At 44.1% G+C, this 27,474-nt stretch overlaps 3 protein-coding genes across 5 annotated transcripts in view; 2 read left to right on the top strand and 1 right to left on the bottom strand.

The window, feature by feature from the left end:
- The first annotated feature begins 771 nt into the window (after positions 1-771).
- Positions 772-7,505, top strand: PHYHD1 (phytanoyl-CoA dioxygenase domain containing 1). The gene is made up of 11 exons (XM_080356200.1): positions 772-846; positions 1,657-1,815; positions 2,332-2,407; positions 2,537-2,584; positions 4,073-4,128; positions 4,309-4,371; positions 4,467-4,488; positions 4,855-4,983; positions 6,820-6,936; positions 7,084-7,210; positions 7,392-7,505. The coding sequence occupies exons 1-11, from the start codon at positions 814-816 to the stop codon at positions 7,435-7,437; spliced, it is 876 nt and encodes a 291-aa protein (XP_080212326.1). The 5' UTR covers positions 772-813; the 3' UTR covers positions 7,438-7,505.
- On the bottom strand, positions 7,469-13,896 carry DOLK (dolichol kinase). 3 transcript variants are annotated; one of them, XM_080356193.1, is made up of 2 exons: positions 12,953-13,033; positions 7,469-10,356 (listed from the first exon to the last, which is right to left on the bottom strand). In XM_080356193.1, the coding sequence occupies exon 2, from the start codon at positions 10,250-10,252 to the stop codon at positions 8,681-8,683; it is 1,572 nt and encodes a 523-aa protein (XP_080212319.1). In that variant the 5' UTR covers positions 10,253-10,356; positions 12,953-13,033; the 3' UTR covers positions 7,469-8,680. The 3 variants fall into 3 exon arrangements, with proteins under 3 accessions (XP_080212319.1, XP_080212320.1, XP_080212318.1); XM_080356194.1 differs by lacking the exon at positions 12,953-13,033 and adding an exon at positions 12,847-12,908; XM_080356192.1 differs by lacking the exon at positions 12,953-13,033 and adding an exon at positions 13,097-13,896 and having other exon boundaries at positions 7,470-10,356.
- Positions 13,234-27,474, top strand: part of NUP188 (nucleoporin 188) — a 30,878-nt gene continuing 16,637 nt past the window's right edge. The window contains exons 1-25 of the mRNA XM_080356191.1: positions 13,234-13,277; positions 15,183-15,237; positions 15,835-15,908; positions 16,476-16,560; positions 17,252-17,332; positions 17,693-17,737; positions 18,203-18,295; positions 18,437-18,556; positions 18,928-19,139; positions 19,282-19,396; positions 19,911-20,111; positions 20,574-20,663; positions 21,247-21,312; positions 21,843-21,962; positions 22,427-22,553; positions 22,674-22,829; positions 23,175-23,301; positions 23,946-24,033; positions 24,124-24,200; positions 24,363-24,477; positions 24,812-24,932; positions 25,166-25,232; positions 25,652-25,780; positions 26,784-26,917; positions 27,313-27,419. Coding sequence (XP_080212317.1) covers positions 13,252-13,277; positions 15,183-15,237; positions 15,835-15,908; positions 16,476-16,560; positions 17,252-17,332; positions 17,693-17,737; positions 18,203-18,295; positions 18,437-18,556; positions 18,928-19,139; positions 19,282-19,396; positions 19,911-20,111; positions 20,574-20,663; positions 21,247-21,312; positions 21,843-21,962; positions 22,427-22,553; positions 22,674-22,829; positions 23,175-23,301; positions 23,946-24,033; positions 24,124-24,200; positions 24,363-24,477; positions 24,812-24,932; positions 25,166-25,232; positions 25,652-25,780; positions 26,784-26,917; positions 27,313-27,419 — 2,631 coding nt within the window. The 5' untranslated portion in view covers positions 13,234-13,251. The remainder of the gene's footprint in view (positions 13,278-15,182; positions 15,238-15,834; positions 15,909-16,475; positions 16,561-17,251; positions 17,333-17,692; positions 17,738-18,202; positions 18,296-18,436; positions 18,557-18,927; positions 19,140-19,281; positions 19,397-19,910; positions 20,112-20,573; positions 20,664-21,246; positions 21,313-21,842; positions 21,963-22,426; positions 22,554-22,673; positions 22,830-23,174; positions 23,302-23,945; positions 24,034-24,123; positions 24,201-24,362; positions 24,478-24,811; positions 24,933-25,165; positions 25,233-25,651; positions 25,781-26,783; positions 26,918-27,312; positions 27,420-27,474) is intronic.

Here is a 27,474-nt window from a genome sequence, read left to right on the forward strand (position 1 = left end):
TTTTCAGTGCTTTCAGCAAGAGCCAAGCGCTTATTTTTCCCTCTGGAGAGGCAATCCGCAGGTGTGCAGCGCGGCGGGCGGCTGTGCTGGCGGGGAGCGCCACCGCCGGGCTGACCGCTGCTTTTCACTCCCTTCTGCCCTTTAGACCCACTTTCTGCTCTTTTTCTCCCTATTTGAGCTGTGCCTTTGGGTCCAGCTCTTTGTGTGCACATACTGAGCCGCAGAGAGCGAACTGAGCAAGCGAAGGTGTAAATCACCAACAAGCAGCCGTGAATAAAACCACAAATCCGTTCTCTGTGATTTTACCAAACCCTTAGTGTGGCATTTGTCATCTCCTTCGTCACTGGGGTCCCTTTCCGGTGCTGCAGCAAAAAAAAGGCTGACTGAGCAAAAAGGGCTCTGTGGGAGTTCTGAAACTAATTTAAAGCGGTAATTTAAACTTTTAGATCTTTTAATCCCACTTGAATCTTATTTTACCTCCTTGAATTTACCACTGTGTTTACCACCTTAACCCAGATTTAAAGAAACAGTGATTCCTCTTTGGGGTTAAGTGAATCAACTTCATGCTTGCACTGGAGCGGAATAATTTTTGCGCTTTAAGCAGCACCAGGAGCCAAAGCAAAAACTCCACAGCCCCGGATGTCCCTGGCAGGGACAAACAGCCCGAGACGTGTACAGGACTCCCCGCGAGGCTGCTCCGCTGGCTGCGCAGCCGTCCAGCCCAGCACCGCATCACGTGGAGAGCAGGAACGGCCCCGCAGAGCCCGGCCGCGTCGCAGTGTCACCGGTGAGATCCAGGACCTTCCGCCTCCCATGGCGTCTGTGACCCAGCAGCAGGTCCAAAAGGTAAGGACGTGTCCCCTGGGGAAGGAGCATGGCTGGTGTGCAGGTGGGTGATACTACTTGTAAGACAGTCACTACTAGTTAACCCATGAGCGGGTCTGGGAGATCAGATCTCCTTTACAACGCTTTATATTCTTCTCAGCTTCTTGTGTTGCGTTAATTTTGAGGACCCTGTCGTAGCTATGAACTCTTCGACTTATCCCGCAGAGCTCTCAAAGGAATTTCTCTCGTGCCCTTTCTGCTGCTCAGCTCTCATCCCCAAGTCGAAATCTGTCTGTCAAAGGATAATCTCCAGGGTATTCTATATAAAGAAACAGTAATGTCAGCAGAGTTCACTTCATTTTGGAAGGGATTGTGTAGTCAACTGTGAGAAATCCACCCAGGGATTTTTCCTTCAGAGGAAACAATGCTTTGCAGCTTGTAAAGGAATCTCATTCCTATTTGGAGTCCAGGTGTGCCTGCTCTGATCAGTTAGCAGGCTTTGTAATTTAATAGTTGCTGATCACACATCTTAGATAAGATAGCCTTAAACCACAAAGGCTCTAGCGATTATATCTTCTCTGCTTTGTGGACAAAGGGTCTGACATGTGTTGTTCTGAATTGTATGGGACCTGAGCCTGTTAACTATTTTTTTTTACAATAGAAATTCCTCCTGAAATTAAAAATTAAGAGCATGTTGTCCAGCTGCAGAGCTGCAGTGGGGGTGTTTCCACGCTGCTCTGAGGCACAGCGAAGGGTCAGGACTGTTTTCTTTCGCTTTGCGCTGCTTCCCCCAAGGACTCTGGGAAGAGCAGTCACCCCCATCTCTTCCAGTTCCACGAGGACGGCTTCCTCGTCCTAGAGAACTTTTTCACCGCGGAGGAGTGTGACAGCATGAGGAGCCAGATCGGGAGGATCGTAGCGGAGATGGAAGTGCCACCGCACTGCCGCACCGCCTTCTCCACCAAGGAAGATGAGCAGCTCCAGGCACAGGTACCCATAGGAGCCCCCATCGGAGCGCTGGGCGGGGAAAAGTAGCTGCTTAGGGGGAATATGGCTCTTTCTTCTAAATGAACATAACACTGTGTGAGGGGTTTGCTGTCCAGGTTCCTCCAAAGTGTGGTGGTGGCCTTAGCAGAGGCTGAAGGAGAAGATGCGTGTGGCTCAGCTGCACTGTCAGCCCCCACAGTTCTTGTCCCTGGTAGCCACAAGCAGCTCTCACAGGTCACTTTGTATTTGTTCTGCAGATAGAAAATAGCTTATTTTCCAGGCAGCCAGCAAAAGAAAAGCAAGGGTAGGCTTTATGCGAGAAGTTCTTGTAAAGTCCTAATCAATGCCATGACATTTAGCCTTGTGAAAACCCTTCTTACGAGTAACTTCTATTTGCCTGTGTTTTGTTTGTGCTGCGCTCGATGTTAAAAAGATGCAGGTGAGTGTTAACGCTCTGATCAAAGGTTCATTTATGTTTTTACAAGGGTAGTATCTTTACTGGGCTCTTATCCCTGGCAGGGTAGCTCGGATTATTTCCTAACCAGCGGGGACAAGATTAGATTCTTCTTTGAGAAAGGCGTTTTGGATGAGAAAGGTAAGTCCTGGCCTGAGTTCGCCATGGGGAGGGGACGGGGGAGGCTGGGGAGGAGTCAGGGGCCAGTTTTCAGCTTTAGGGATGATTTCTCCCTTGCAAACAACATTAAATTCTGGTTTTGTTTTGTAGGTAACTTTCTAATTCCAAAGGAGAAGTCCGTCAGCAAGATTGGCCACGGTATGTTTAGAGGTTGGGGTTTTGAGAGGGGTGCGAAAAAGGGATGTGGTTTTCAGATGTGGGGACTTATCCAGAACTACTCACTATAAACATCCCTGGCCAGCTGAGTTGAAACCTTTCTGAGCAGAGAAAGCACTTCTTCCTTCATCTGTTGCTTCTCTAGGGACTACAACATCAAACATCTCAAGCTTCACCCCCTCTTGCCATTGTGGCCACCCATCTCCTGGCTTTGCAACCCCTGGCTGTTGTACTCTGGGTTTCCACATTGAATTCTTCAGCTTGATTTCCCCATGTCGCTCTGTCGCTGTCTCTGCAATTCTCTCTTTGCTGCCCCTCGCTCTCTGCTGTCAAAGGACTTAAAAATCTTCATTACAATCGTTTTCAAAAGACATTTCTAGGATGTTTTTCAGCTCAGAGTCACTGACATGTGAGAGTTTGGACTTCAGCCCTTGTCACTTTTACGTATGAGATTGCTCTAGTGAATTTACCACCTAAGGCTGGTCACATTCAGTACAGATCAAACCGTGTCTTCTGTGTCCTGTGCAGGCGTGGGGCGCCCATGCTGATGCTGTCCCCCCTCCTTTGGTGTCACCAGCACCTTTTCTTCACCCTGGCTGATTTCAGTTTGACCTATTTCCTCTCTCCAAGCTGCCAAACGTTCGTTTTGATCCCTTTTGTTTTCAAGCCATAAATGGAAAACGAGAGCAGGTTTCACAGCATCTCCAAACACATGAACTTTGTCCAGAATAAACTTCACTAAACTTGGAAACCGAGAGTACTTGGGTTCTTTGTTTTCTCAGAAAAAAACACCCCCCTCTCCCCCCCTATTCTGTTGTACTTCAGCTTTTCCCCAGGGGAAGTGAAAACAACAGTTGCCTGCTGACTCGGCGACTTAACAAGACCTCTATATTATAATTACTGCTTTTAGCTGAGTCTGGCCTTATCCCCTGCTCAGGAGCAGCCCCTGCTGGGCCCGCCTGTGTGTCCTCTTGGCGAGTTTTATCGCACAGAGATGGAGGCACGAACCCAAGTCTTTGCTTTATGGTTTGTCAGAGCTGGGCTGCAGCATCTATGCACAAAATGCACCAAAAACCAAGCCCTAGGTCATTTTTGCAGCACTTGATTGATTGATTGTAGGTCTTAAGAACCGTGTTTTAAAGGGTGAATCTGCCTCAGGGTCATGTGTAGTGGTGGTTATACCAGCATTTGCATAATATAGTACTTAATCACTCTGTTATGCACTGCTTTTTATATGTCATTTGTGGCCACTGACTGATTATATTTTTGGCCTCTAAAGATTATTGTGCAAATCTACAAGTTGTATCATCTTAGTTGTGATAAGCTGCATATGCCCAGTCTTGGGAGGGATGAAAGTTTCTGGCTGTAGTTTATCTTGCTTGGCTGTCGTCTCTGCAGCTCGTCACTGATTGCTGCCGAGTCCCCTTCTGTTAATTACATCTTCAGACTGAGTCTTTTCTTTCCCCTTAGCATTACATGCTTATGATCCCGTCTTCAAGCAAATCACCCACTCCACCAAGGTGCAGGTGAGCTGTGACTGTTTCCTAGAATGGTCTGAGATAAAAAACATATTATGGGGTAGTTAATCTTAATTTTCTAGAATCCCAAGTGTAGTCATTTTGTCTGTAAAAATGAAATTTCAATATCTTGAAAGAATAATGCTTTATGGGACGCAGCAAACACGAATCTTGGAAAGTTTCTTGCAGGAATTGGGAAGAAAACTGGGCCTTGAGAGACCAGTAGTTGTGCAAAGCATGTATATCTTCAAGGTACAGTAATTTAAGTCAGCTTTTCGCTCAAGAAATAAGACCCTGTTGGGTGGGAAGCTGTGAAACTCTTCATACATCACCTTCTTTCCTTGCAGCAACCTGGCATTGGTGGTGAAGGTGAGATTTATATTCTCTCTATATCATACCGCAGATAATATTCTTTCAGGAAAGGAATATTACCATGAAAAAGGCCCAGAATCAGACTTAAGCTTCTGAGTTTTGTGGTTCAAACCTTCTTAAAATTATTTAAAAGCATCCACGTTTTCCAGAAAAGTTTCTATGTTAGTTGCAGCTTGAAAAAAGAGCTACTTTTACATTTGCAACAAGCGGAAAGCTGGTCTTTTCACATAAGATGCAACGTGTATGACCGATGGGTGGGAAGGGTAGGTCAGGGCAAGAAGTTGGGGAGAACAAGCCTGTCGTCCTTCTAGCGGGACCGAATTCCTCAGGTATTACAAGTCCCTAAAACACGTCTCATTGCAGTGACCCCGCACCAGGATGCCACCTTCCTGCACACGGAGCCCCTGGGCAGGATCCTGGGGTTCTGGATCGCCCTGGAAGACGCCACGCGGGAGAACGGCTGCTTGTGGTTCATCCCCGGCTCCCACACCGGTACGAGCCGCGGTCGCTCGGTGCCATGCAGCGCGCTCCCCCGTCTTCCTTAAGGGTGGAGGTAACACGGACCGTGTTGAGTTCCCCGCATTCAGTGCCTACAGAAACACGCTGCCGTTCTCTTTTGTTGAAAGGATGATTTGTTCACCACAAAGTCCTCCCTCTGTGCTGTTGTCAAACTAAACCCACATTTTTCAGCAGGTTATTAACTGCTTCGCTTTGCTCTTGGCCACCAGCTCATCACATGAGGCTACTAGAACAATATTTTTTAATAAAAATAGGTTCTATCCATGACTGACACTATTTAGCTTTAAGTTGCTATGTAGCCTAGAAACAAAGAATCAGGGCACCGGGGAAAGGAAGGACAGTCATCCTGAGTGTTATTTACTCCAGAACCTAAGGGGAGGCCCATTAAAACTGCTCCTGAATCTTTTCTTTTAACTTCAGTATTATTTCAAAATCTTCCCCTGCAAGATTCAGATTGTGCCTTTCCAGGCCGCTGACATTTAAGACTTTAAAGTTAAGAAGGTGTTAAACCACTGGGTCCTTTCTTCTTGTAGTGAAACAGGCCATTGCTGGATGTTGGTGCTCCTTCCGGAGTTTTGACTGTAGCCTTGAAAATGTTCAGCAAGTCTGATCTGGATTGCAAAGAGTCATAATCCTCCTTTTGCCTCCCAGAGGAGGAACACACTAAGAAATAACTTTTGTGTGTTTGTTTTCCTTTTAATTTTTCCCCCATCCACTCACAAAACTGTTTCATTTCCAGGTTGCACCCCCTTCACTAAGATCCCCTTTTTTCTCCCTGGCTGACAACAGTCAGCAATAGGACAAGGGGCCATGGGCTTAAACTCTGCCAGGGGAAATTTAGGCTGGAGATTAGAAAGCAATTCTGTGCAGAGAGAGTGGTCAGGCATTGGAATGGCTGCCCAGGGAGGTGCTGGACTCACCATCCCTGAAGGTTTTTAAACTGAGATTGGACATGGCACTTGGTGCCATGATCTAGTAAACAGACTAGAGTTGGACCAAGGGTTGGACTCGATGATCTCTGAGGTCTTTTCCAACCAAGTCGATTCTGTGATTCTGTGATTTTTAGTCTTGTGTAATGAGAATAAGAATCCTCTTCCGCACGCACACAACTATCAAATATTGGTCTGAACTTCAGTAAAAAGGGAAAGGCTCCAAGTCCATGCAAGCATCACTTGGACACCATCTGAACCTTCCCAGGGGAACAGACAGACAAAGCCAGATCAGCGCAGACTCACGTAATGGCTGTTGTGACCGATGGTAGTTGCTGTGTGTGTGTAACCACTATTGGATTATCAACACTTTATATTTTTCACTCCCTTCAGGGCACACAATTCAGCTTTTTAAGCTGCTGCTCTCCTAAGTATTCACTCAGTGCAATCGTAGTGCTCTTCAGGCACTCAGCCCTCAAATTCTGCAGCTGCACTGATTGCACTTTTGTTCTTATAGAAAGGGGATATGGGCCAAAGGTTGGCTGTGCTAAGTGTATGACTATTTATGTTCCTAAGGGGCTATGTTGCAATGCACAGAATGAGCCAGAAAAGTAAAAATAAGACAGTTGTGTGCCGGTTTGACTGAAAGTGATGTTAAACCTCAACACGTTCTTTATTAGTTTCTGCTACAGCTGGAAAATGTGAAGTCTTCATTTAATTAAAAAAACCCACATGTAAATTACTAAGGAAAAAAGTGAATATACTATAATAATAAAGTTCTTTTAATTTCCAAGAGAAATCGTGGATATTGTTCCTTCATTGTGTAAAACATAACTAGCTGTTTTATTTTTGTGTGTTTGCTGCTTATGTGGATTTGCAGGTGGAATTTCCCGGAGAATGGTCCGTGCAGCGTCAGGTTCCTCAACGTGTGTCGAGTTTGTAGGGTCAGAGCCGTCCTACGACGACAGCCAGTTCATACCTCTGCCTATAAATAAAGGTAAAACAGCCCCCAAATGAATCTGCCTACAGATCAAGAACAACAAGAGAGCTAGAAGTGTATTCTAATGCTTTCAGCTTCCCTTGTATTTCAATGCTGGCACTGACAATTTGAAAAGAAAGCAGTAGGGATGTCTCTTTCAAACAGGTGGGCTCATCCTCATCCACGGGGAGGTCGTCCATAAGAGCGAACTGAACAGCTCGGAGTCTTCGCGCCACGCGTTCACCTTCCACGTGATGGAAGCCAAAGACACCAGCTGGAGCAAAGAGAACTGGTAAGGTCACCGTCCTGACAACCAGCTGGGGAAACCGGAGCCTATTCATTGCAATAGCCGGGATAAACTTTTATTGGTGGTCTTGCATGTCACAGGTTTTCTCTTGGTAGTACCTTGGTGCTGATTTCATACCCGTAGGGCTGGAACAGCCTCTGAAGTTTTGTTTTTATCTCTTCCTTAGGCTCCAGCCAACTCCTGAGCTGCCTTTTCCGTCGCTCTACACTTGAAGGTAGCGATTGGCTTCTGGAGCCAACAGCTGCTCAACGTTTCTTTCTGACCATTTGTTCATGTTCCCTTCAAATACAACTTCCACTAGACCAGCTCTCAAGATTAACTTCATCCTCTCGTCAGAACGAGGACCCTCGGCACCGCTGAGCACACCTGCACTTACACAGGGGCTTCTACTACAGCACGAGCCCCCGTAGTGTGAAAACAGTCACCCAGTCCTTTCAGTAAGGAAACTCCCTCAGTTTTGAGAACACACCACTCAGGACCATTGCACCTTGACTGGGACCAGTTAAGAAGCATTTCTTCTTGCAGATACTTAGTGTTTTCTCCTTTTTTAAGTCAAGAGTGCATTTCGTGGTCGTGTCAACCCCAGCAATGCAGGCGAGCGTGTCATGTGAAGGTGGCTGACTTCACCTTCTGGTCTCTGTCCTATTGTTTGAATAACAGTGATTTAAAACAACTCTATTGTGGGCAAAATGAAGCAGGAAGTCTACTTTTATAATCAGTCTTCTAAGTATGTCTAGCAAACTGTAGCTCAGCGTTTGATCTCTGGGTGTGTTGATTTAAAATATTACAGTTTTTAAAGATTCATGTTGGAATTATGAAAATGAAAACCCCCAAACTGCTAACATTTAAATTAAAAAAAAATGAAATTCTCCTTTTAATCTCCTTCATTTTCTCTTTGAGGAAGACACAGTGTGACCTCCTCCCAACAGATGGGGCCAGCGCTAAGTTGTCTGATGACCTGTTTGAACCCTCAATGTGCACAGGAACAATTACTGACCCCAAAACTCAAAAAAAACCAAACCAACTCACAGCAAGGTGAAAATTAAGGAATGTTAAGGAATATAAGTTAGATCTGAGGCAAGCTCAGGCTTGTGTCCTAAACTGAAGGCTTTCTTGGTTATTTTTCTCTTCTAATTGACTTACCTCTTCTTCCTCTACTTCCCTTGCCTCTGGGCACTCAGAAACTTTAAGTTTGATTCTTAAACACAAGTGGGTTTTTAATCATATTTACGTTCCTGTGAGAAAAGCAAGCGGCTCATGCTGTTTTAAACAGGGGGAAAAAAGGAAGACCAAGGCAAAACCTTTATTTTAAATAGGTCTTTTTCATTTCTGTCTTTAACAATTGCATCTGGTGTACCAAAAGCAGTGTTTAGATCACCTTTGAGCTCTGGTTATAGTGCATGTTCTGTTACCACTTCTCTCTAGAAAGGGAAAATCTCTGTTCCTGGAAGATCTTCATACCATAAACATTATCTGGAGGTAGAGAGGCAACAGCAGATTATCGATTTGGGTGGTATATGCTTCCAAAAGAGAAACTAAGCTCACAGATGCCAGAATCCAGGCGTAGCTGGAGTTCAGATTCACGCTGCTGTCAAAGATCAGAATAAGAGCCACAGCAATGATCTGAGCAAAAATAGCTGTCATTGTCCCTTCAAAGGTCTTCTTGGTTCCTGGCCATTTGATTTCCCCCATTGTGGTGCCGAAAACAGAGGCAATCGAGTCTCCTACCCCCACTGCCAGTACCCCCGAGTAGGGGACCAGAGCTCCTGCCCCAGACAAGGTGCCTTTAGGAGCACAAGATCTGGGGAACAACCACACTGGGAGGGACATGCCAAGGAGGAGATAAATATGAGTCAAGATCAGAGGTCCGCTGTCTCTTTCATCCAAGAAGAGAGACAGCAAATGCCTAAGGGTTTGGCCAAATGGTTTGATCCTGAAGTACCGAATATACTCTAAGAAGATAAACACTGCCAGACACAGCACTGAAGCGATGTGGAGAAGCTGGCGGTCATAGATCAGTCCGGGAACGTAAGTAGCTACAACAATGAAATGGAAATATTTCCTGGTTATAGTGGAGGCCTGGTGTTTTTTCGATTCAGATGATCTCTTAGCGTTCTGGTAGAAAACTACACCACACGCTGAAGCAGCCAAAAAGGTCCAATATCCAAGAAGGTAAATTCTTGTCTGTGTCTGAAAGAGAAACTGGAGCAGCCAGAACAAAGGGTTCCTCTGGATCAGGCGGTAGAGCCAGGGCATGATGACCCCTAAGCCCAGCACTGCTGTCATCATGTGGAAAAACAGGGAGGAGATCCACGTACCCGAATCCATGAAAATGAAGAGGACAGTGAAGAAAAGCCCAAGAAGAACAACTCCAACGACTGCTACCAGAAGGAAAAAGTCTATGGGATCACCTCTGCCCTCGATTACATTCAGTGAGCGTTTAATGAGCTGATTGAGGACAAAACTTATACCTCCGAGAACCAGCAACGCTTCTCCAGGAGTAAAACATCGAGGCAACAAGTACAGCAAGATCATACTGAGGTAGACAAAAATGAGCAGCACTTCTAGGACCTCTATCACTTCTGAAACAGTCAGAGAATGCTTCATGGTATAGATAATTATACTGCCGGCAACACCGGTCAGTATGCAAGTGTTGGTTGGCATGGGTTTCGTGATGCCAACTGCTATTACAGATAAAAAGAGAGCAACCAGCATGCCCGTGGAAGCCACAACTATGCCGAAACGTTCGAAGTACACGATGCCGGCCGACTTGCACCTCTCCTTCATGGCTATCCCCAGCAAGGGGACGACCATGCTGGCCGGCAGGAGCCCGCTGTTGGCTGCTGCGCGGAACTGGAACACGGCCCCCCCCGCCTGCAGCAAACGGTCCCATTTGAACTGGACGTAAAAAGCCTGGATGGCGAGAGCGACGGCGCACCAGGAGTACCGGTCCCACACCACGGCGTGCACGGAGAGAACGACGACGAACACGATCAGGGATTCCACCAGCACTGGCTTGTTTAACATGATTCCAGCTCACGGTGGCTCAGGCTTTCAAAAATCCTTCTCAGGAGCCCTGATGTGCTCAATAGGTTTCCATTAGGAAGAATTCCTTCATGCTACTGCAGTTCCTATTACAAAATATAAGAAAGGGCAAACAATTAAAGCCGCTATTAAAAGCTAAAGGTTTCACACAGCTGTTTGGTTCTTAAGCTTAATTTAAACTGATAGTTATGTGCCAATTGTTAATGTCAAAAATATAATAAAAAGTGAGGTAATAAATCAGCCAGCACTGTTAACCCCATCTGAGAATCAGACAAGTCAGCCTGCAGCGGCAGAAATATTAGCACACTGAGATACAGTTTTACAGTATCTTTGAATTGAAATGTGAAGCAAATGGGCCATAACGATTCCCAGAAGGTTTCATTGTGGCGTGAATTTGAAATACAGTTAATTTAAAAGCCTAAAGGTAATTTTAGAATCTATTTCTGTATGTGGTTTTTGCTGTAATTTTACAGAATGTTCCTACTTTTGTTAAATATTTCTCTTCCTACTGCTGTGCAAAACCCCCTACGTACCCCTCTCTCCTTCTGTTACTGGTATTACGATTGAATAGTTCCACTGCAGCAGATCGTTTATAGTGCTACATCATATTTACAATAGAAGTGGGAAAGAAAACATCACAAGCATTAAAAAAGAACTATCAGATGGTGTACTTTATCTATTTTGATCTATTACCAGAACTGTCAGGATAAGCTACGTTGGAGATCTGAGGATGGAAAACTGGAACGAACAGACCTCAACTTGCCTGTGGCCATGAAGGACATTCATCTCATCATGTCTTTAGCATTAAGCAGCTTAATTTTTTTGTTTCTACAACAATCATGGGTCATATTTGTCACAAAAAGATCTATTCTAAGATATGTTTCTAGTCCATATTGACATAGTGGCGATATTCTGTTTAACTTTAGGATGTGTTGTAGCTGTATAACTTCACTATTATACAGCTTCACATGCCAGTAAATGAGTTTGATTTATTTTTAAGGAAAGGTATTGGCTTCATTCTCTTTAACCCCTGACACCATCTCTTCCCCCGTCAGCTGTCTTCATTCCTATTTTCTGAGTGTGAACCTATTTTTCATGGACTGTAGTTCTGTATAAATAAGTGAAGTATTTTAATGTTAGTCAGTCATTAAGCACACTAGACAAATATTAGCAAGTCCCATCCCCAAAATGCATAATTATTTTATAAGTGATTTGTTTAACCTCTGGTATGTGCTGTTTTCGTCACATTTTTCAGGAGTCAGTAAACATTTTAAGACGTTATTAACCACGATCTAAAGCTGTCACTGTTTTCTATATCCCCTTAATTCTCTTGTCTCACTAATGTTGCACTCACCACACTTCACCTTATCCAAATCAAGGTTTATACCCCACGGCAGCTGCATTGCAAACTCAACTTTCCTTTAAACTTTTGGACTATGAGATAAATAGCTGAGATAATCATCAATGCACATAATGGCTCTATTAGGTTAAATCATTATCTTCTTGGAGGTATTGTGAGCATTCACGACATTGTGCAATTCTCACCAGTGTTTATTGCTTCCTGAAAACCTTTGTATCTCCTTATCCACAATCTGATATTAAGTCTAAGCCAACACCATTACACTGGCAGCTCTTTTGGTTCTTTGAAGGTATTAATTTCTGTATTTCTGTCAGCAATAGAATTGCTGACCCAGCTGTGTGTGTCCCTACTGGATTTGGTATCTCCAGCTGAAGCTTTGGACTCATTCATTCTTTCTGCCGCACCCCTAAGCCAATTAGTAGTAAATGCTCATTAAATTCTGCTCCCGCAGTCTCATTACTAATATCTACATGAGCTCTCTCATAAAAGGCTGGAAGTTTATTTAAGGTTCCAGTTTGGGTTTTCATTCAGTGTTGAATGGTGTCACCGGGTTACAAAGCTGATAGAGATCTCACCAGCAATAGTACCGGGTAACTGTTAGTTTGTGGTGTCAAACTCCCTCACATGGTAGCTCTGGAGCGTTTAGTTATTTAGGACTTTGTACTGCAAACTCTTATTAAAAGATTACTTTTTGCTATTCTTATTTGTATAGCCCGAAATACTCAATTTCCACCCAACTTCATTATGTTCACTGTAACTTTTTTGCCATCACAATTTATTTTTAGGCAGAATAATTACTCATATAGTCAACCAAACAGAATTGGTATGGGCAATAAATATCTACCCATGACCAATAATGGTTTTGGGGTCCCACTCTTTGTTGTTTCTGAGCACAAGGGAGGAGCTCAAGGCTTATTTAGGAAGATGCAGGGTGGCCAAAGACTGAAAACTCTGTCAGTTTGAAGGTTGCAACCCAGCTCTTGCATCACTAAGGGCCCGCGGCAGCTCCCCCCGCAGGCAGCCGGCCAGCGGGGCCAGGGGCGGCTCTGGCTCCGCATCGCGCCGTGTTTCACTGCGGGCTGATCCCGGTGCCTGCGGCGGTTCCCCGCCCGCATCCTCCCGCAGGTAACGGGAAGCTCCGCAGCGCTCCCGCACACACCGAGCGGGCCCCAGCGCTCCCCTGCCGCGACCCGCACCCCGGGAAACCTCCTCCGACCTGCGCCCCATCGCCTCCTGCAGCACCATCGCCTCCTGCCTCGTGTCCTCCCCTCGTCCCGTCCCGTCCCGTCCCGCCCCGCCGCCGCCACCCCCGGCAGCCCAACCTTCGCTACCGGGAAGCTGCGGCGGGGCTCGGGCTTCAGCGGGAAGGTCTCGGAGGCTGTTCCCGGGTGAGCGCCGTGTCCTGCCGAGGGTCCGCGGCCGCTCCCGCCCGCGTCCCGCAGCCGAACCCGTTCCCCGTTACCCACCTCCCGGGCCGCCGCCATCTTGGCGCTGCCGCTTGTCACATGACCCAGCTCGCCGGTGGAGTGGGCGGGGCAGCGGCACCACGTGACGCCGGCGTGGGCAGGAGGGGGCGGGGCGAGCGGCTCCGCGCGGCGGGTCACGTGAGCAGGGAGCGAAGATGGCGGCGGGCGGGCTGTGCGCGAGGTGCGGGACCGCGGCGGCCGCTCCGGTCCGGGGTCCGGTCGGGGGTTGAGGGTGGGGGCGGCCCCGGGTCCCGCTGCGTGCGGGGCCTCCTGGGCGGGGCGGGGGGCAGAGCGGGGCCCGCGGGGCGGGGGGAGCACCGCGGGGCGGGTTAACGGCAGCGGGGCCCGCGCCGACTTGGCCCCGCCCCTCCGCGCGCGCAGCGAGGCCCCGCCCCTCAGTGAGGGGCCCGGCGGGACCCCCGGGGGCTGAATTGCGTGTTAGTAACGACTTTTTAGTCATTTTGTGGAGTTTCTTTTCGTTTGTTTTTTTTTCCTTCCTCGTTGTGGAAGGTGAAACGGTCGCTGAGGTGTCGGTTTCGCGGGGCTGGGTGGCGGCGGGCGCTGCCGCCCGAGCTGTCTGTCGGAGCGGCCCCGTCCCTGAGGCGCCTCTGGAAGCGCCGAGCGCGCAGGGGCTGGTTCAGCCTCTTGGACAACCCTTTGCAAACGTAAAAATCAAAATAGAGATGTGGAAGGTGTATAAGGGAGGCTGTTCTCTGAATCCCAGGTTCAGTGATCACCTTAGACTAGTTCTGTCATTTGTCCTGAGCGCACTTTTTGACTTTTATTGGACCATTTTTATCCTCTGGGGGGTTCCTAGATATCTATTTTTTATTAAATTAGTGTCTATAAGCCCTGATGGCGACAGGAACACCACTGTTACATGTGATCGCATAAAAAGAGCTTTCCGTCCCTAGCTCTCTTGGAGCCTGTAATCAACGAACTGACAACAAACTGCGGTCTGTTTTATTCACAGAAGAGATTCAGAGAGAATGAAAAGTAGAAGGGTTGGCTGTGCGAGGCTGGTGCCCAGTTCTACAAAGACATTATTTTCTTGGTAAAACTGTGGCCTTTCGGTGCTCTGGGGGACTGGAGAGGCTGCACCCACAGCTGGTTGCTGAGCAAGTCATGGGGGTGTTCCTTAGTTTATACACAGGGAGTTTATACACAGGGAGTTTATACACAGCTATCTAGGAATTAGCAGGTAGACATTATGTTGATAGGTGTATGGGGAATAATAGATCTCATAATTTACGTGGCACCATGTGTCAGGAGTTGCAGACGACTTTCACTGCCACAGTGAGTTATTTGGATGATGCTGTTCTAAAAATAAGTTAATGAGTGTTCTTTGCTTCTGTAGATAGTCTTTGCGTGGGGAGCTGTGGTGTTTAACTCCTGATTTGGATTACGTTGCTATCAATTCAGCATTTGTCTGAGTTCCTGAGATATTCTTTTTGGCAAACATACATTTTCAGAGCAGTTATAGGGACACTCGTTTTTGTGGGTGCGTATGCCAGAGTCAGGATCTGATCTGTAATACCTCATGGTGCAGACTGGCTTTTCTACAGAGCTCTCAGGAAGGAGAAAGAAGGCAAGGGTAAATGTTCTGGAGACCTGTGGCAAATTATTCTACCTTATGTAAAGCTGTTGCGATTTTTCACTTTACCCAGTTTTATGCTCCACTTAGAGTGAAGGATGAAACTGTTACAGAAGAATTTGTTTGGAGGAGAGCTTCAAGTGTAACTGAATAGAATATTGCTCTATACTTTCATTAGGTTTCTTTTTATTAACCTTAAATGTCCAAGTAACAAAATCAAATCGAGCTAGTAATGTGATATAAATGTGCTGCTGCTTTGATATGGGTTTGCAAGTCTTGCTATAGCCGTTGTCACCCTTTTTGCTTCTTTCCTGGGTCTTCTAGGACATCTAAACAGGTCAGCTAAAAACTAATGTTCCTTAAATATTTTTTCTTATATTGCAATACGATCTGCTCTGCATTAATTGCAGGTTTGAAAAGGTGTAAGCTAAATAGAAGCCTGCCATCATGTTCATCATTAAAATACTGTTCACCCTTTCCCTGTGTTTACAGGAGCAGCAGAGAATTATGGACAATTCTTCTGGGCAGATCAGCTTTAAGAGAACCAGTAAGTCCATGTCTTGCTGAGCAGGTTTGCCCATCACTGAGTGGACTTCATGGCCAAATATATCATTTGTACATCTCTTTGAATATTAGTGAAAATGTGTTTTGCTGCTTTTCCCTTGGTGCGATTTTTGTTCCTCTGTCTCCACTACTTGTTCATTCTTCCACTCCTTATTTATAGCTGCTTCATGAACTGCCTGGAAGGGTGTGTTTGAAAAGGTGGTTCCCTTTCTGGAGTGGACACAAGTGCTGCTTTCTAGACTGGCTGGCCTGGGTTATTCATGAGCGGTACAGCCTGCGTCCTTATTTTCTGGGACGGAGCCCCTGCTTTCAAGAATTTGCCCAGAGGTTGGAAATCCAAATGTTTTTGAATCTAGTCCATTGCCTCCTGTTTCCTCTCCCTTCCCGTGATTAGGCAAGTCAGCGAGCTGTCTCGTACAATACGCACCTTGAATCAGTCTGAATCATAGACGCTTGTCTTGTGTCGTTCCTGTCTCTTTGTGGTGGTGGAATTTCTTTGCTTTACTTAAATTTGACAAATCTGATACTTCACAGTGTATGTTGAGGAATCTGTTCGGTAGTGTTTGCTTCTTTTTTTTAGGCACAGATTGCAACAGAATTGAACAAGCACTGGCAGAGATTGTTAGAGGGGCTTTCATACTATAAACCGCCAAGGTATAGTAGCTGCTTGAGTTTAGATATTACCCTCTAAATGAGATTTTCTGATAAGTAGAGGAGCACGTTGAATGTTTCTCTCTGGTTACTTAAAAATAGATTTTTACTCTCTTGCATGACTTGAGATTTCAGGAACAAAGTGTCAAGAGAAAGTACTTAATCTACATTTTTGGGCATGAAATACAGAGCAGAAAGAAGACACAGCAGTTCCTGCTGTCATTACTGATGTTATGTAGCTCTTAACCCTTGTCTCTGCTGAGTTGCATGATCGTGTGCAGCCTGTGGAGAGGTGACTCCTCTTGACACTCATTTGTCCCAGAAGGATATCCAGATTCCCTCATTGGAGAAGGTGGAATGAATACAGCCTGTGTTTATTATAGTAACAATTATGAAAAACGTTTTCTCGGGTGGGGAGGTTACAGAATATTGTTGCATGAAATATGGAAAGGCCTTTGAGGAAAAAGCAAATGTTCCGTTTAAACTGATAGGACTTTGGAATTAAGCCTCTTTAGTTCATTCTAAATGATTGCTGCATTTTTCATGACTAAAATTTCTTTTTTCTTTTAGTACAACTTCCGCAGAAAAAATAAAAGCTGATAAAGATGTAGCTGCTCCACTAAAAGAGTTGGGTCTGAGGGTCAGCAAATTTTTGGTGAGTGAAGGTGCTATTCTGATGATTTTTTTTGTCCCTGCACTTGGAATGCATTGTTACTGGAATTCTTTTATTTAAGTAAGCTTCTTGATGTTGAATAGAGGCAAACTTAAAAATTACTTTCAGTTCAGAATAGTCTAAAGGATGTTAGAAGTACATGTTGGGGCTGTAGATGAAGATTTAAAGAAGTGCTTAGTGACCTTGAGGTACCTCAGTTTTCCTGGTTAACACCCCCCCTGCTGCAAAGGGCCCTGCTTTTCAGAACCTGTCACCCACTTCTGGTTTTTCTTGGGTTCTTTCAAGACATCCAAAACTGCTCAGCTAAAAATTGATGTCCCTTCAATCAGTTGCCATGTTTGCAAATAGTGTCAGTTTTCCTGCAAGATTCTGTTCCTTCAAGCCACACGCTGGAACTCGGTGACTGGTGGCAGTACCATTTTATAATCACTGTTATGTTCTGTTTGCTGAAGTTAAACTGGCTGCGTCTGAGTGACATCAAAGCTTATGTGTTTTTCTTTAAACAGAAGTGCTGACTAAAGCAAGCATCTGCCTGATGCAAAAAATCCTTTTGGCATATTTTGGAAATTACGTGTTTTGAAGAGAGGAGCTGCCCGAATATTTGGAGAGAATCATCATATTTCATGAATTCAGTTGCTTTTTATTCGTTTCAGAGCATCTCTCTGTTTTTCAGGGTCTGGATGAAGAGCAGAGTGTGCAGCTGTTACAGTGTTATCTTCAAGAGGATTACAGAGGAACAAGGGACTCCCTGAAGGTCCGTAGCTCCCACTTACATTCTACTTACTCCACGTCTTTCCTTAATACCGGTAGTACCACCATAAGGAAATGTGATCACAGATATGCAGGCTAAATTTTCTTGTACGCCTTCCTGCTCCAATCTCTCTGTGCTCCTCTATTGCAAGAACACAGGAAAGCTACAGATTTATGAAGGAGGATGAGTGGAGATGAAGAACACATGTGTAGTTACCAATGAGTGCTTTGGCTTTGTACTTTTGGAATCTGGCTTTCCAAAAGAAATGGAAAGAATTCAGTCTCTTTTTTTGCAAGTATGTATTTTGTCGGTAGGTATTTTCTGCAGTGAATAATTCTTTATTTTGTTGTGTTTTGCTCACAGACAGTTCTTCAGGATGAAAGGCAGAGTCAGGCTCTGATGCTGAAGGTTAGTAATTTCCATTTTTATTTTCTGTTGAAAAGATCTCTTTGGACAGAGAACCAACTTTATTTCTCTGGATCCAGGAAATCTTGGAATAATTGAAGTATTCCTTTATATAAGGAACAGATTTTAGAAGATGCTTCTGAAATAGATGGATGTGCATAAAGATTTGAACAGTGTTAATAGTTGCTACAGGAAGGAAATTTTAGACTCACTATCAGGGAATTTAGCTGGGCAGGTGTACACTCCCGTGTTTTCCAAAGCTGATAGGTTCATGTGTTACTGTCTGAAGCGACAACTCTAAATTGGAGACTGATGATCGTATCTGACACAGGATAATAGGGATGAGCAATGAGAGATCACCTTTGAGCACTATATATTGTGATGAAGGCCGTGACAGTGTATGGGAGAGGAAAGTGTATGGAGTTGAACACTATAGCAAACTGATTCGATATAACTGTATATTCACAGCTTGCTGACTATTATTACGAAGAGAGGATTTGCATTTTGCGCTGCGTCCTCCATCTACTCACTTATTTTCAGGATGAGAGGCACCCTTACACAGTGAGTACCAAACCCTCTTCCTGGCTGTCATGGCATTGAAACAACTAAATATGTAAGTTGTGTAGTAGTTGTCCACTTGTGATGGTAAAAAGCACGTGTGTGTGTGTGTGAGAAGTTAATTTAATCATTTGTTTATTCAAGGCACAATACTTCCAGTGCGTCGAAAAGTTGGACAAGGAACTAGTTCCTAATTACCGGAAACAGTTTGAAGAGCTGTACAAAGCAGAAGCTCCTACATGGGAAACACATGGAAATCTCATGGTATTTTATTTCTTTCTATTTTTTATCAAATTTATAGGGTCTTTCCTTATATGTAGTGTGTTGGAAAATGCATACGTGCAGAAGCTGTTTTCTCTCTAACAGAACACACTTCTGCTCAGAAACAGAGAGAGTTGTATGGAACGTGTTGTTCCTTGTGATAAATCCATTGACAGCCCTAAGCTAACAGATCCATTTATATGTGGTTGTAATCTCTTTGCATCAGCACACTCTGTATTTACAGTGGCTTTCCTTGCCACGAGTATAAACTGCTGGCTTACACAAGCTGTTGAAATATTCACACTTCTCATTTTTTGACTGCTTTGACTGACCCACGAGCCTCAGCATACATGGTAGGATTTTTCCTTGTGCAGACAGAACGTCAGGTTTCCCGTTGGTTTGTGCAATGCCTCCGCGAACAGTCCATGCTCCTGGAAGTCATCTTCCTCTACTATGCGTACTTTGAAATGGCACCTGAGGAGCTTTTGGCATTTGCCAAGATGTTCAAAGAACAGGGATTTGGCACTAGACAAACCAACAGACACTTGGTAGACGAGAGCATGGATCACCTGGTTGACCGTATCGGGTGAGTATCATGTATATTTGTGAGTACAGAGTGAAACGTTGTTTTCTTCAGAAAAAAATAATTTATAATTCTGGCTACTGCTTCTTAAAACTTTAAAATAAAGTTTATGACCTATTTTTTTTATTTCTTTTTCTGCTTGCAGCTACTTTAGTGCTCTTATTCTGGTGGAAGGCATGGAAATTGATTCCCTCCATGAGCGTGCTCTGGATGACAGGACGGGGGAGCACAAGTTAGCCAATACTGACCGCATCCACCAGGTAAAGCACTGGCAGAGTAACCCCTGGTCAGGCCTAACAGTACAGAACTTACTGTTTTACCCAAGCAGTGCTTTTAAAGGTTATGCCTGGAAGTTTCTAATTCTTGGGTTTGTTGACCAAGTGTAAGAGCTGTCATCTGCATAACATTCTGGGGCAAATAAGAACAAAATTATTTCCTCTTCCACTTGTATTTTGTTGGTTATCTTGGACCTTTCTCTAAAGAAAGGTGTGTGCAAAGCAGTAGGCAGTGTGAACTTTCCAGAAGGGAATGAAACAAAGGATTTGTAGTGTCAGGGTTTTTAGGACAGAGATCACCTGAGGTTACACCAACTCTAAGTCAGTAAACCGTGCAGAAAACCAGACCAAGGCTTCAAGTATATGATTTGGTCAGCTGCATGTTTGAAATAATTATCTGCAAGGGAAAGGTGACTGTTAGCAAGCAGATTCAATCAGTCGAGTATGAGCTTCTTTCAGAAGATCTCAGTTATTTTGCTCTTGTTTTGTCTCTGTGCAGGAGATGGACAATCAGCTGCTGCAGTTAGGGGATGTCTCACATCACGCTCCGGTGCTTTTGGCCTGGGCTCTGCTCCGTCACACCGTAAACCCAGAGGAGTCAGCAAACATCATCAGGAGAATGGGCAGCACCGCTATCCAGCTGAACGTTTTCCAGTATCTGACAAAGCTGCTGCGATCGCTGAGCAGCGGGGGGAAGAATGTGAGTTTCTTACAATTGTGCATGTAAGCTCTTGAAGGTATTTAACTGCTACTGATGTAAAGGTGTGATGGGGAGTGGATGATTTTGAACTTTCAAACTATATCTGGTTTTAAGCAGAGTATGCAGCAAAGCAGGTTTTATCATCTTACCTTCTTTCATTGAAGATCAGAAATCAAGCTGAAATAATAATAAAAATGCTTTTGTAAATTGAAGAACTACATCTCTTTTCAGCAGAACACACTGCATTAAATTACATTTGTTGATTTGCCTCCGTGAGTGTACTTGCCATTGTGGATCTTGAGTATGAGATGATTTAACTCTGCACTATTCTCTGTATATGGTTTCATTAGAGAATACTGTATATGAGAATAAACTGCTTTGTAAAGCAGACTGAACACGGTTACTGTGTACTCTGTAATTCATAGTCTTTCCTATAATGGCCTATGTATTCTTTTTTCCCAGTGTACAGCCAGCACAGCATGTATGTGTATTTATGGACTTCTTTCTTTTGTCCTGACATCACTGGAATTACATACGTTGGGCAATCAGCAGGTAAGCGTCCAAGGCTCATTGCGTCTGTTACCTAATTTAAAATAACCTGTCATAACTCATGCTAATTATTTTTGTGAAATGATAATCCTGCATTTGAGACTGCAAACTTTACATGAGTTAGATCTAGAAGAGTAATTTGCTGGTTTTCCTGCTGCATTTACACAATGCAAATGTAGTAAACACCTCTGCAGACTGGCTGGTTAATAACAAAAGAGCATATATTGCACTTGAAGTCCTGTGGATTTGAACCTGATTGTTGATGTGTGGATTTGAACCTGTTGATGTGTTATTTCCAAAGCAAAGGAAATACCGCACACTCCAATTCCACGTTTCAGAAGACATCATATAGCCCTTTGCAGATATAGGGGAGAAATTTACCCTGCCCAGTCCATTTGTGATAAGGACCATGGTTTTAGGCTGGCTGTGTGTTGGGTGTTTATTTCTGTTTTGACTAGAGGAATTAGTTACAGCTTGGCTGGTAAACATGGAAACTTAAATTCCAAAGATGTGGCAGAACTTGCTTGGGATGAAATTCCCCTGTGTAAAGTAACTTTTATTTTCTTCATTCTCTCTTCCTTTGAAGGATATAATTGATGCTGCCTGTGAAGTTCTGGCAGCTTCCAGCATTCCTCAGCTCTTCTGGAAGACGGTGAGTGTGTTGGCAACTTCTTTGACCTACCCTGCTTATAACTAAAACCTGATAAAAGATCCCTTTTTAGGAAAGGAACCGACTAATTGTATTTATTTAGTTAATTTCTAGGAGGGCCTGATGAACCAGTGTTCATTTGTATTTATCTTTGATTTACTTTTGCCCTTTCCTGCCTTTTAGGTACAGCCTTGGCTTTACTCTTGAAGGATACTGGAACAAGTTTTAATATAGGTGATAGTTTAAACCAGGGCTGGTGTTGCAAGGATTGAACTAACTGCTGGCAAAAGCATCATGCTTATTTTTTTGTTGTCACAGAATTAGGATGATATGAAATGCATTATAGTCTTTTCCTGCCTTATACTTGCACACTGCCTCATGCTTTAGTCTGTGCAAGGACTGGAGTGATACTTTTGTGCATGATTAATGTTAAATGTACAACTTAAAAAGAAACTGGATCCATGTGCTCTACCAAGACCATTTTAGCATTTTTTTTTAGTAATAAGACATTTGTTTTCTGTTTGAACCATCAGGAACCCACTGCGGGTCTGGGTATTATCCTGGACAGTGTCTGTGGGATGTTTCCCCATCTACTTACTCCTCTCCTTCAGCTGCTTCAAGCCCTTGTGTCTGATAAATCTACTGCAAAAAAGGTACAGGATCTCTCTTGGTGTTTGGGAGATGAGTTATTTCAAGGCAGGGATAACATTCTGTGTGCTAATGCTGTGTGATTCCTTCTTTCCATTACTTGTGCTTATCTCATTTGTAATCTTAGGTGACAGATATTAAGCTTTTGTCAAAGAACAGTGAACATCGCTCCTTTTTAGTCCTGTGCTGTTGCAGGACATTTTCTTGCTTCTTTTCAAGTCTAATGACTGAAGTTTAAGATACTGCCTAGTTTTTCAGGTTGTGCTTTACTCATACAAAGTTCCTGATTCATTAGATGAGACTTGTCTGGACATGTGGACTGTCTAATTATGTTTTGGTGTGGTTGACATATACAAAGGATATTGTCCATGTCAAGAAAACTTGCCTGTTCCTGAAAATGGCTTAGTTGATTAATTTTTAAGGAGGTCTGGCTCTTTGGCTGTGTTGTTGAAGCTCTCTCTGTGTGCAGGTATACAGTTTCCTGGATAAAATGTCCTTCTATATCGAACTGTACAAACATAAACCTCCTGATGTGATCTCTCATGAAGACGGCACGCTTTGGCGAAGACAGGCTGCAAAGCTCCTCTATCCTCTTGGTAAAGAAACTGTATTTAACCTTTTCTTTTTGAAATGCTTTGGGGAATTTAGTTCATTATCTGGCTTCTAACTCACAGGGAAATTTGTGACTTTATTTCACCCAGTTCTTCAATCTTTAGCACTAGGTCAAACAAATCTGCGGATACCCCAGGGAACAGTGGGCCAAGTGATGCTGGATGACCGGGCTTATTTGGTACGATGGGAATATTCCTACAGCAGCTGGACACTGTTCACCTGCGAGATTGAGATGCTGCTCCAAGTTGTATCGACAGCAGGTGAGATAGGCTGGAGTGTAAAAGAGAATAAATAATTGTTGACATGTATCAATTTGAGGTTAATAGTAGGACTGAACCGATTTTAAAAGAGCATGGAATACTTTCCCAGAAACCTTATTTTTTAATTATTAATATAATACTGTAAAATTCACTCTAAAAGGCCCAGAGCATGTAGTGAGCTGAGATAAATTTTAGACGAGGGGAAAGTTGAGATAGATAAAATAAATGTTTTTTTGGTATGCAGAATGACCATGAGGATGTGTGGTAAGATTTATATGCATCGTTCCAGATTTGATTACTGTTTAAGTACGATTTCGCATTCCAGTGTTAGTTTTCTTTACCCAGATGTGATTCAGCATTGCCAGAGGGTCAAGCCAATAATCGATTTGGTTCATAAAGTCATCAGCACTGACGTATCGATAGCAGATTGCCTTCTGCCTATCACGTCGCGAATCTACATGCTCCTGCAGAGGTAAGTCACCAACCGGCATCAGGCCACTAACAGCGAACATACCTGAGAACATATAATGAGCTGGAAGAATGGCTGATTACTCATTTTGCCAAGAGCTTTGCAAGAACTGTGTCTCAGTGCTTGAACTCCCCAAGACTGGTGTTCAGTTCTCAAAACTGTTCTGGCTACACTCAGTTTAATGCTTTGGTGCAGCAGAATGGCCCCTCTTCCGCTTCCTTCCTGAATGTTGTGCAATTTTATCCATTTAAAGGCATTTTTTTATTGGTAGCTCTGTTTACATGAAAGGGGAGTAGAGCATATCATTAGCGCATTAACTTCCAGGTGTTAAAACAGTTGTACTTATTAACACTCCTCTCAGTGTTAACTGCCTGGGAGTTGATGTTCTGCTGCATAGTGAGTGCTCGCTGTGACAGTCTGCTGTCTTGCCAGCCTTGCCTCTTCCAGTAAATTGATGTGACTCACGTGTGAGGGGGAGGTTGCAAGTCTAGACTGAAAGTGCAGACTCTGGTGTCTGTATTTACCTGCTGAGCTTTTATACTCGTGTATTTCAGTGAGAGAGAAGCTTTTATGATCAAAACAGCAGTATATAGGCCAGACAGACCACAGATGGCAATGCTTTTTATGCATAATATTTGTTTTTCTAGGCTAACAACTGTAATCTCTCCCCCTGTGGATGTTATTGCTTCTTGTGTCAATTGTTTGACAGTACTGGCTGCTCGGATGCCAGCCAAGGTGAGGAAACGACCTGGGTTTGCTGGATTTGAGAACTAGCAGATGTATATATGTGAATGAGACGGAATATCTGTACTTCTTCTCTTGCAGGTTTGGACTGACCTTCACCACACAGGGTTCTTACCGTTTGTTGCCAATCCAGTGTCCAGCATGAATCACATGATTAGGTATTCATCATCCCCCAGCTCCCTTTTTTTAAATTATTTGCCTAACCTATTCATAACCTGCCACAAGAACTTTTTGCCAGTGTGAAATCTGTGCATCTGACCTCTCTCACTCACGTCAAAGTCCTGCTATTCATGTAAGAAACCCTCTTGCTCACTTCACAGCGCAGAGGGAATGAACGCTGGGGGTTATGGAAACCTGTTGATGAGCATAGAACAGCCTCAAGGCGAGTACAGTGTTACCGTCTCCTTCCTGAACCTGATCACGACTCTTGTCCGGGTGAGTGTTTCTGGAATGCTCTGCGTGTCAAGTACCTGTAGGCTGTTACGATAGGAAAGTGAAATCCAGCTGTGTCTGAGATCCTGCGCAACAGGTCTCTATGAGTAATCATAGGTTGACCCTCCCTTCTGTGCCACTGGTTGTGCTTTCTCTGAAGTCTGATTCTTTCAAAAAAACATTTTGGTTCGTCCGATCTACAAAAGAGTGGAAGTCTCATGTAAATTTAAATCCCCATGCTCGATAGTTTTCTTTAAAGACATAAGACATACCTTCCTGCAAATGGTTTCTTGTCCTTTTACCCAGAAGGGGGCAATAACATTTCTGTTTCTCCTAGGGACAACTTGGTAGCACCCAGAGCCAAGGACTTGTCCCTTGCATTGTGTTTGTCCTGAAGGAGATGTTACCAAATTACCACAAATGGCGTTATAACTCGCATGGAGTGAGAGAGAAAATTGGTAAGGATGTTGAGAGGGGGGAAGAAGGAGGAGGAGGGTTAAAAAGGATCATCTCTCTTCTCAGAGAAGATGTGTGAATCTTTTACTTCTTTTTTATCATACCTTTTCTAGCAGCCGTTTGGGATTTGCGTTGTATGTTTACCACTATAGCTAGATGCTGTGATTTGTTTCAAAATAGTAGGAGCTGGGCTACAGATCTTCTTGAACTGAGCAGTCCATTTCATCTCTTTCAGGATGCCTTATTCTGCAGCTGATCCATGCTATACTGAATTTATGCCCCGAAATGGATCCTTGCAGCAGGTAAGACAGGTGATGGATTTCAGATCTGCGCTAGCCTGGCTCACAGTGCACGAGGGCCCTGTTGCTATTTTTTTGTTTCAGTTTTTGAATGTAAATGACTAGGAATGAACTGGCATGGTTGTGCAGTGCTGGTTTCTGCTCTTTTCAGTGTTACTGAGTATAGGAAAGGGAGAAGATTAGGGACCTTGTTATTTAGAACACCTGGTGAAGAAAAACAGTAAATAGGTTTCCTGGGACTGGCTGCCACCCACTTTCCTATTTGATGTATGCACCATGAGGAAAGTAGAAGGGACAATAAAGTAGGGGTGAGTGGGGATGTAGAAATGAAGAGGTTACTTTGCGGTAGTTTTCTAAGTATGAGGTGAGAAAATACCGCAAGTGCTCCTAGTGCTGATGTGCTGTGCCTTGGTGTCTGGCAGCAACGCCCCCAGCCTGCAGTCCCTGTGCGTCTTCAGCCTGGCCAACACGGAGGCCGGACAAGCTGTCATCAACATCATGAGCATCGGCGTGGACACTATCGATATGGTGATGGCCTCCCAGTCCAGCAGGTGAGCGCTGCGTTTCCTTTCGGTAGTTTGAGGAAAGAAGCAAATTATAATATTTGAAATGGAGCTTTAATTGATTGTGTTTAACAGGGGATCAACATAACCGCTCACCATGACAGCCTGACTTGCGTGTTCTGGGCAAACAAGCTGTGTTTGTTCCAGATCTGTATATCATCTTTGTTGTACGCTAACCATTTCATACTCTTGTTTTAGTTTTATATTTCTAAATGGCACTTGGAGCATGCCGGTGGGTGTAAATGTGTTCAATTGTTTAACATTTGCTAGCATTTACATTTTTTCATAAAGAATTAACTTGAGAGCTCATTTATGAGTCTTGAACTCAAGGTTGAATGACTAAATTAGAAGTGAGAGGATTATAGCCAGTGTTAGAAGTTCTGTGTCTTCAGGTATCAGCAGAGTTTAAGTCAAGCTATGCTCATGAATAAATTGTAATAAAGCTTGAACTGTGATTTTGGAAGTGGTAGGGCTGATCAGATGGTTCTCAAGGCAGCTTGAAGTACTCTGGAAGAACTGAAGATGTCTTCAGGATTGAGCGCCTTAACTTCCCTATGTGGCTCCCTGAAGGCTAGAATGTTTATCTGATAAGGAAAATCTTAGGAAAATACCAGACTTAGAGCCAGTTTTATCTCTTCATCCAGTTTTCACTGTAATTTCTGTGAGATTGGTTCTGTAAATGTTTCTCCCTCTGTCTTACTACATTTTAAATCCTGATGTGCCAAAGAGGAGGAAAAAGTGACAATAAGCTGTCAGGCTTTTTCTTGTTTTTGTTTGATGCTGAGAGAGAACTCAGGGCTGGGTAGACTTTTTTGCGGATATACGTGGGTTTGTATTTCACCACTGTTACATGGTGACGTGACAGTCTGAGTAAAAATGTCTTATAATCTCCGATTGACAGAATATCGAATTTCCTTTTTGAATGTTGTGCAAATGATAAATGTTGGTTTTCAACACAGTTACTTACTTTGGTTCCTTTTTGGAAACACAGTGATGAGTCACAAGGCCAAGGTCAGCTGCTGATCCAGACTGTTAAGCTGGCATTCTCGGTTACCAATAATGTCATCCGGTTGAAACCCCCCTCCAGTGTGGTGTCCCCGTTAGAACAGGCGCTCACTCAGCATGGTACGTATTTCTCCACAGGGGCAGCCTGGGAAGCTGTGGTTTTTGTTATTTGTAAATAATCATTGTGTGTCTCATTACAAACAGTAGTAAAGATTTCAGGGTTCCAAGAAGTGATTTCTAGTGCTGGGAGAAGAGCTGTTCTCCCTCCTCTAAGGGATTCTTCTCCTCTGGGACAGCTTCTTAAGTATTATGTGAACGTGGCTGCTTGCTTGCTGCTTTGTAATGAGCTGCGTGCGATTACAGAACACAGTAAATCAGCTGCCGTTCGTACCTCTGCCTTGTTATTCTGCAAGACTGGCCTAGTTCTCACCTTCTGCTATGGAAATCATTATTTTATAAATAGTTACATCCTATTGCTCTTTTCTTCTCTTTGATTTTAATTGCATTCTCTTCAGGTGCTCATGGAAACAATCTTATTGCGGTCTTGGCCAAATACATCTACCACAAGCATGACCCGGCGCTTCCACGCCTGGCCATCCAGCTGCTCAAACGACTGGCTACGGTAAGATGACACTCACAACTCTTTGCTTCTCTCATGATCGATTCCACCACTGAAA

This window comes from Nesoenas mayeri (genome assembly GCF_963082525.1).
Source record: "Nesoenas mayeri genome assembly, chromosome: 18".
Taxonomy (NCBI): domain Eukaryota; kingdom Metazoa; phylum Chordata; class Aves; order Columbiformes; family Columbidae; genus Nesoenas; species Nesoenas mayeri.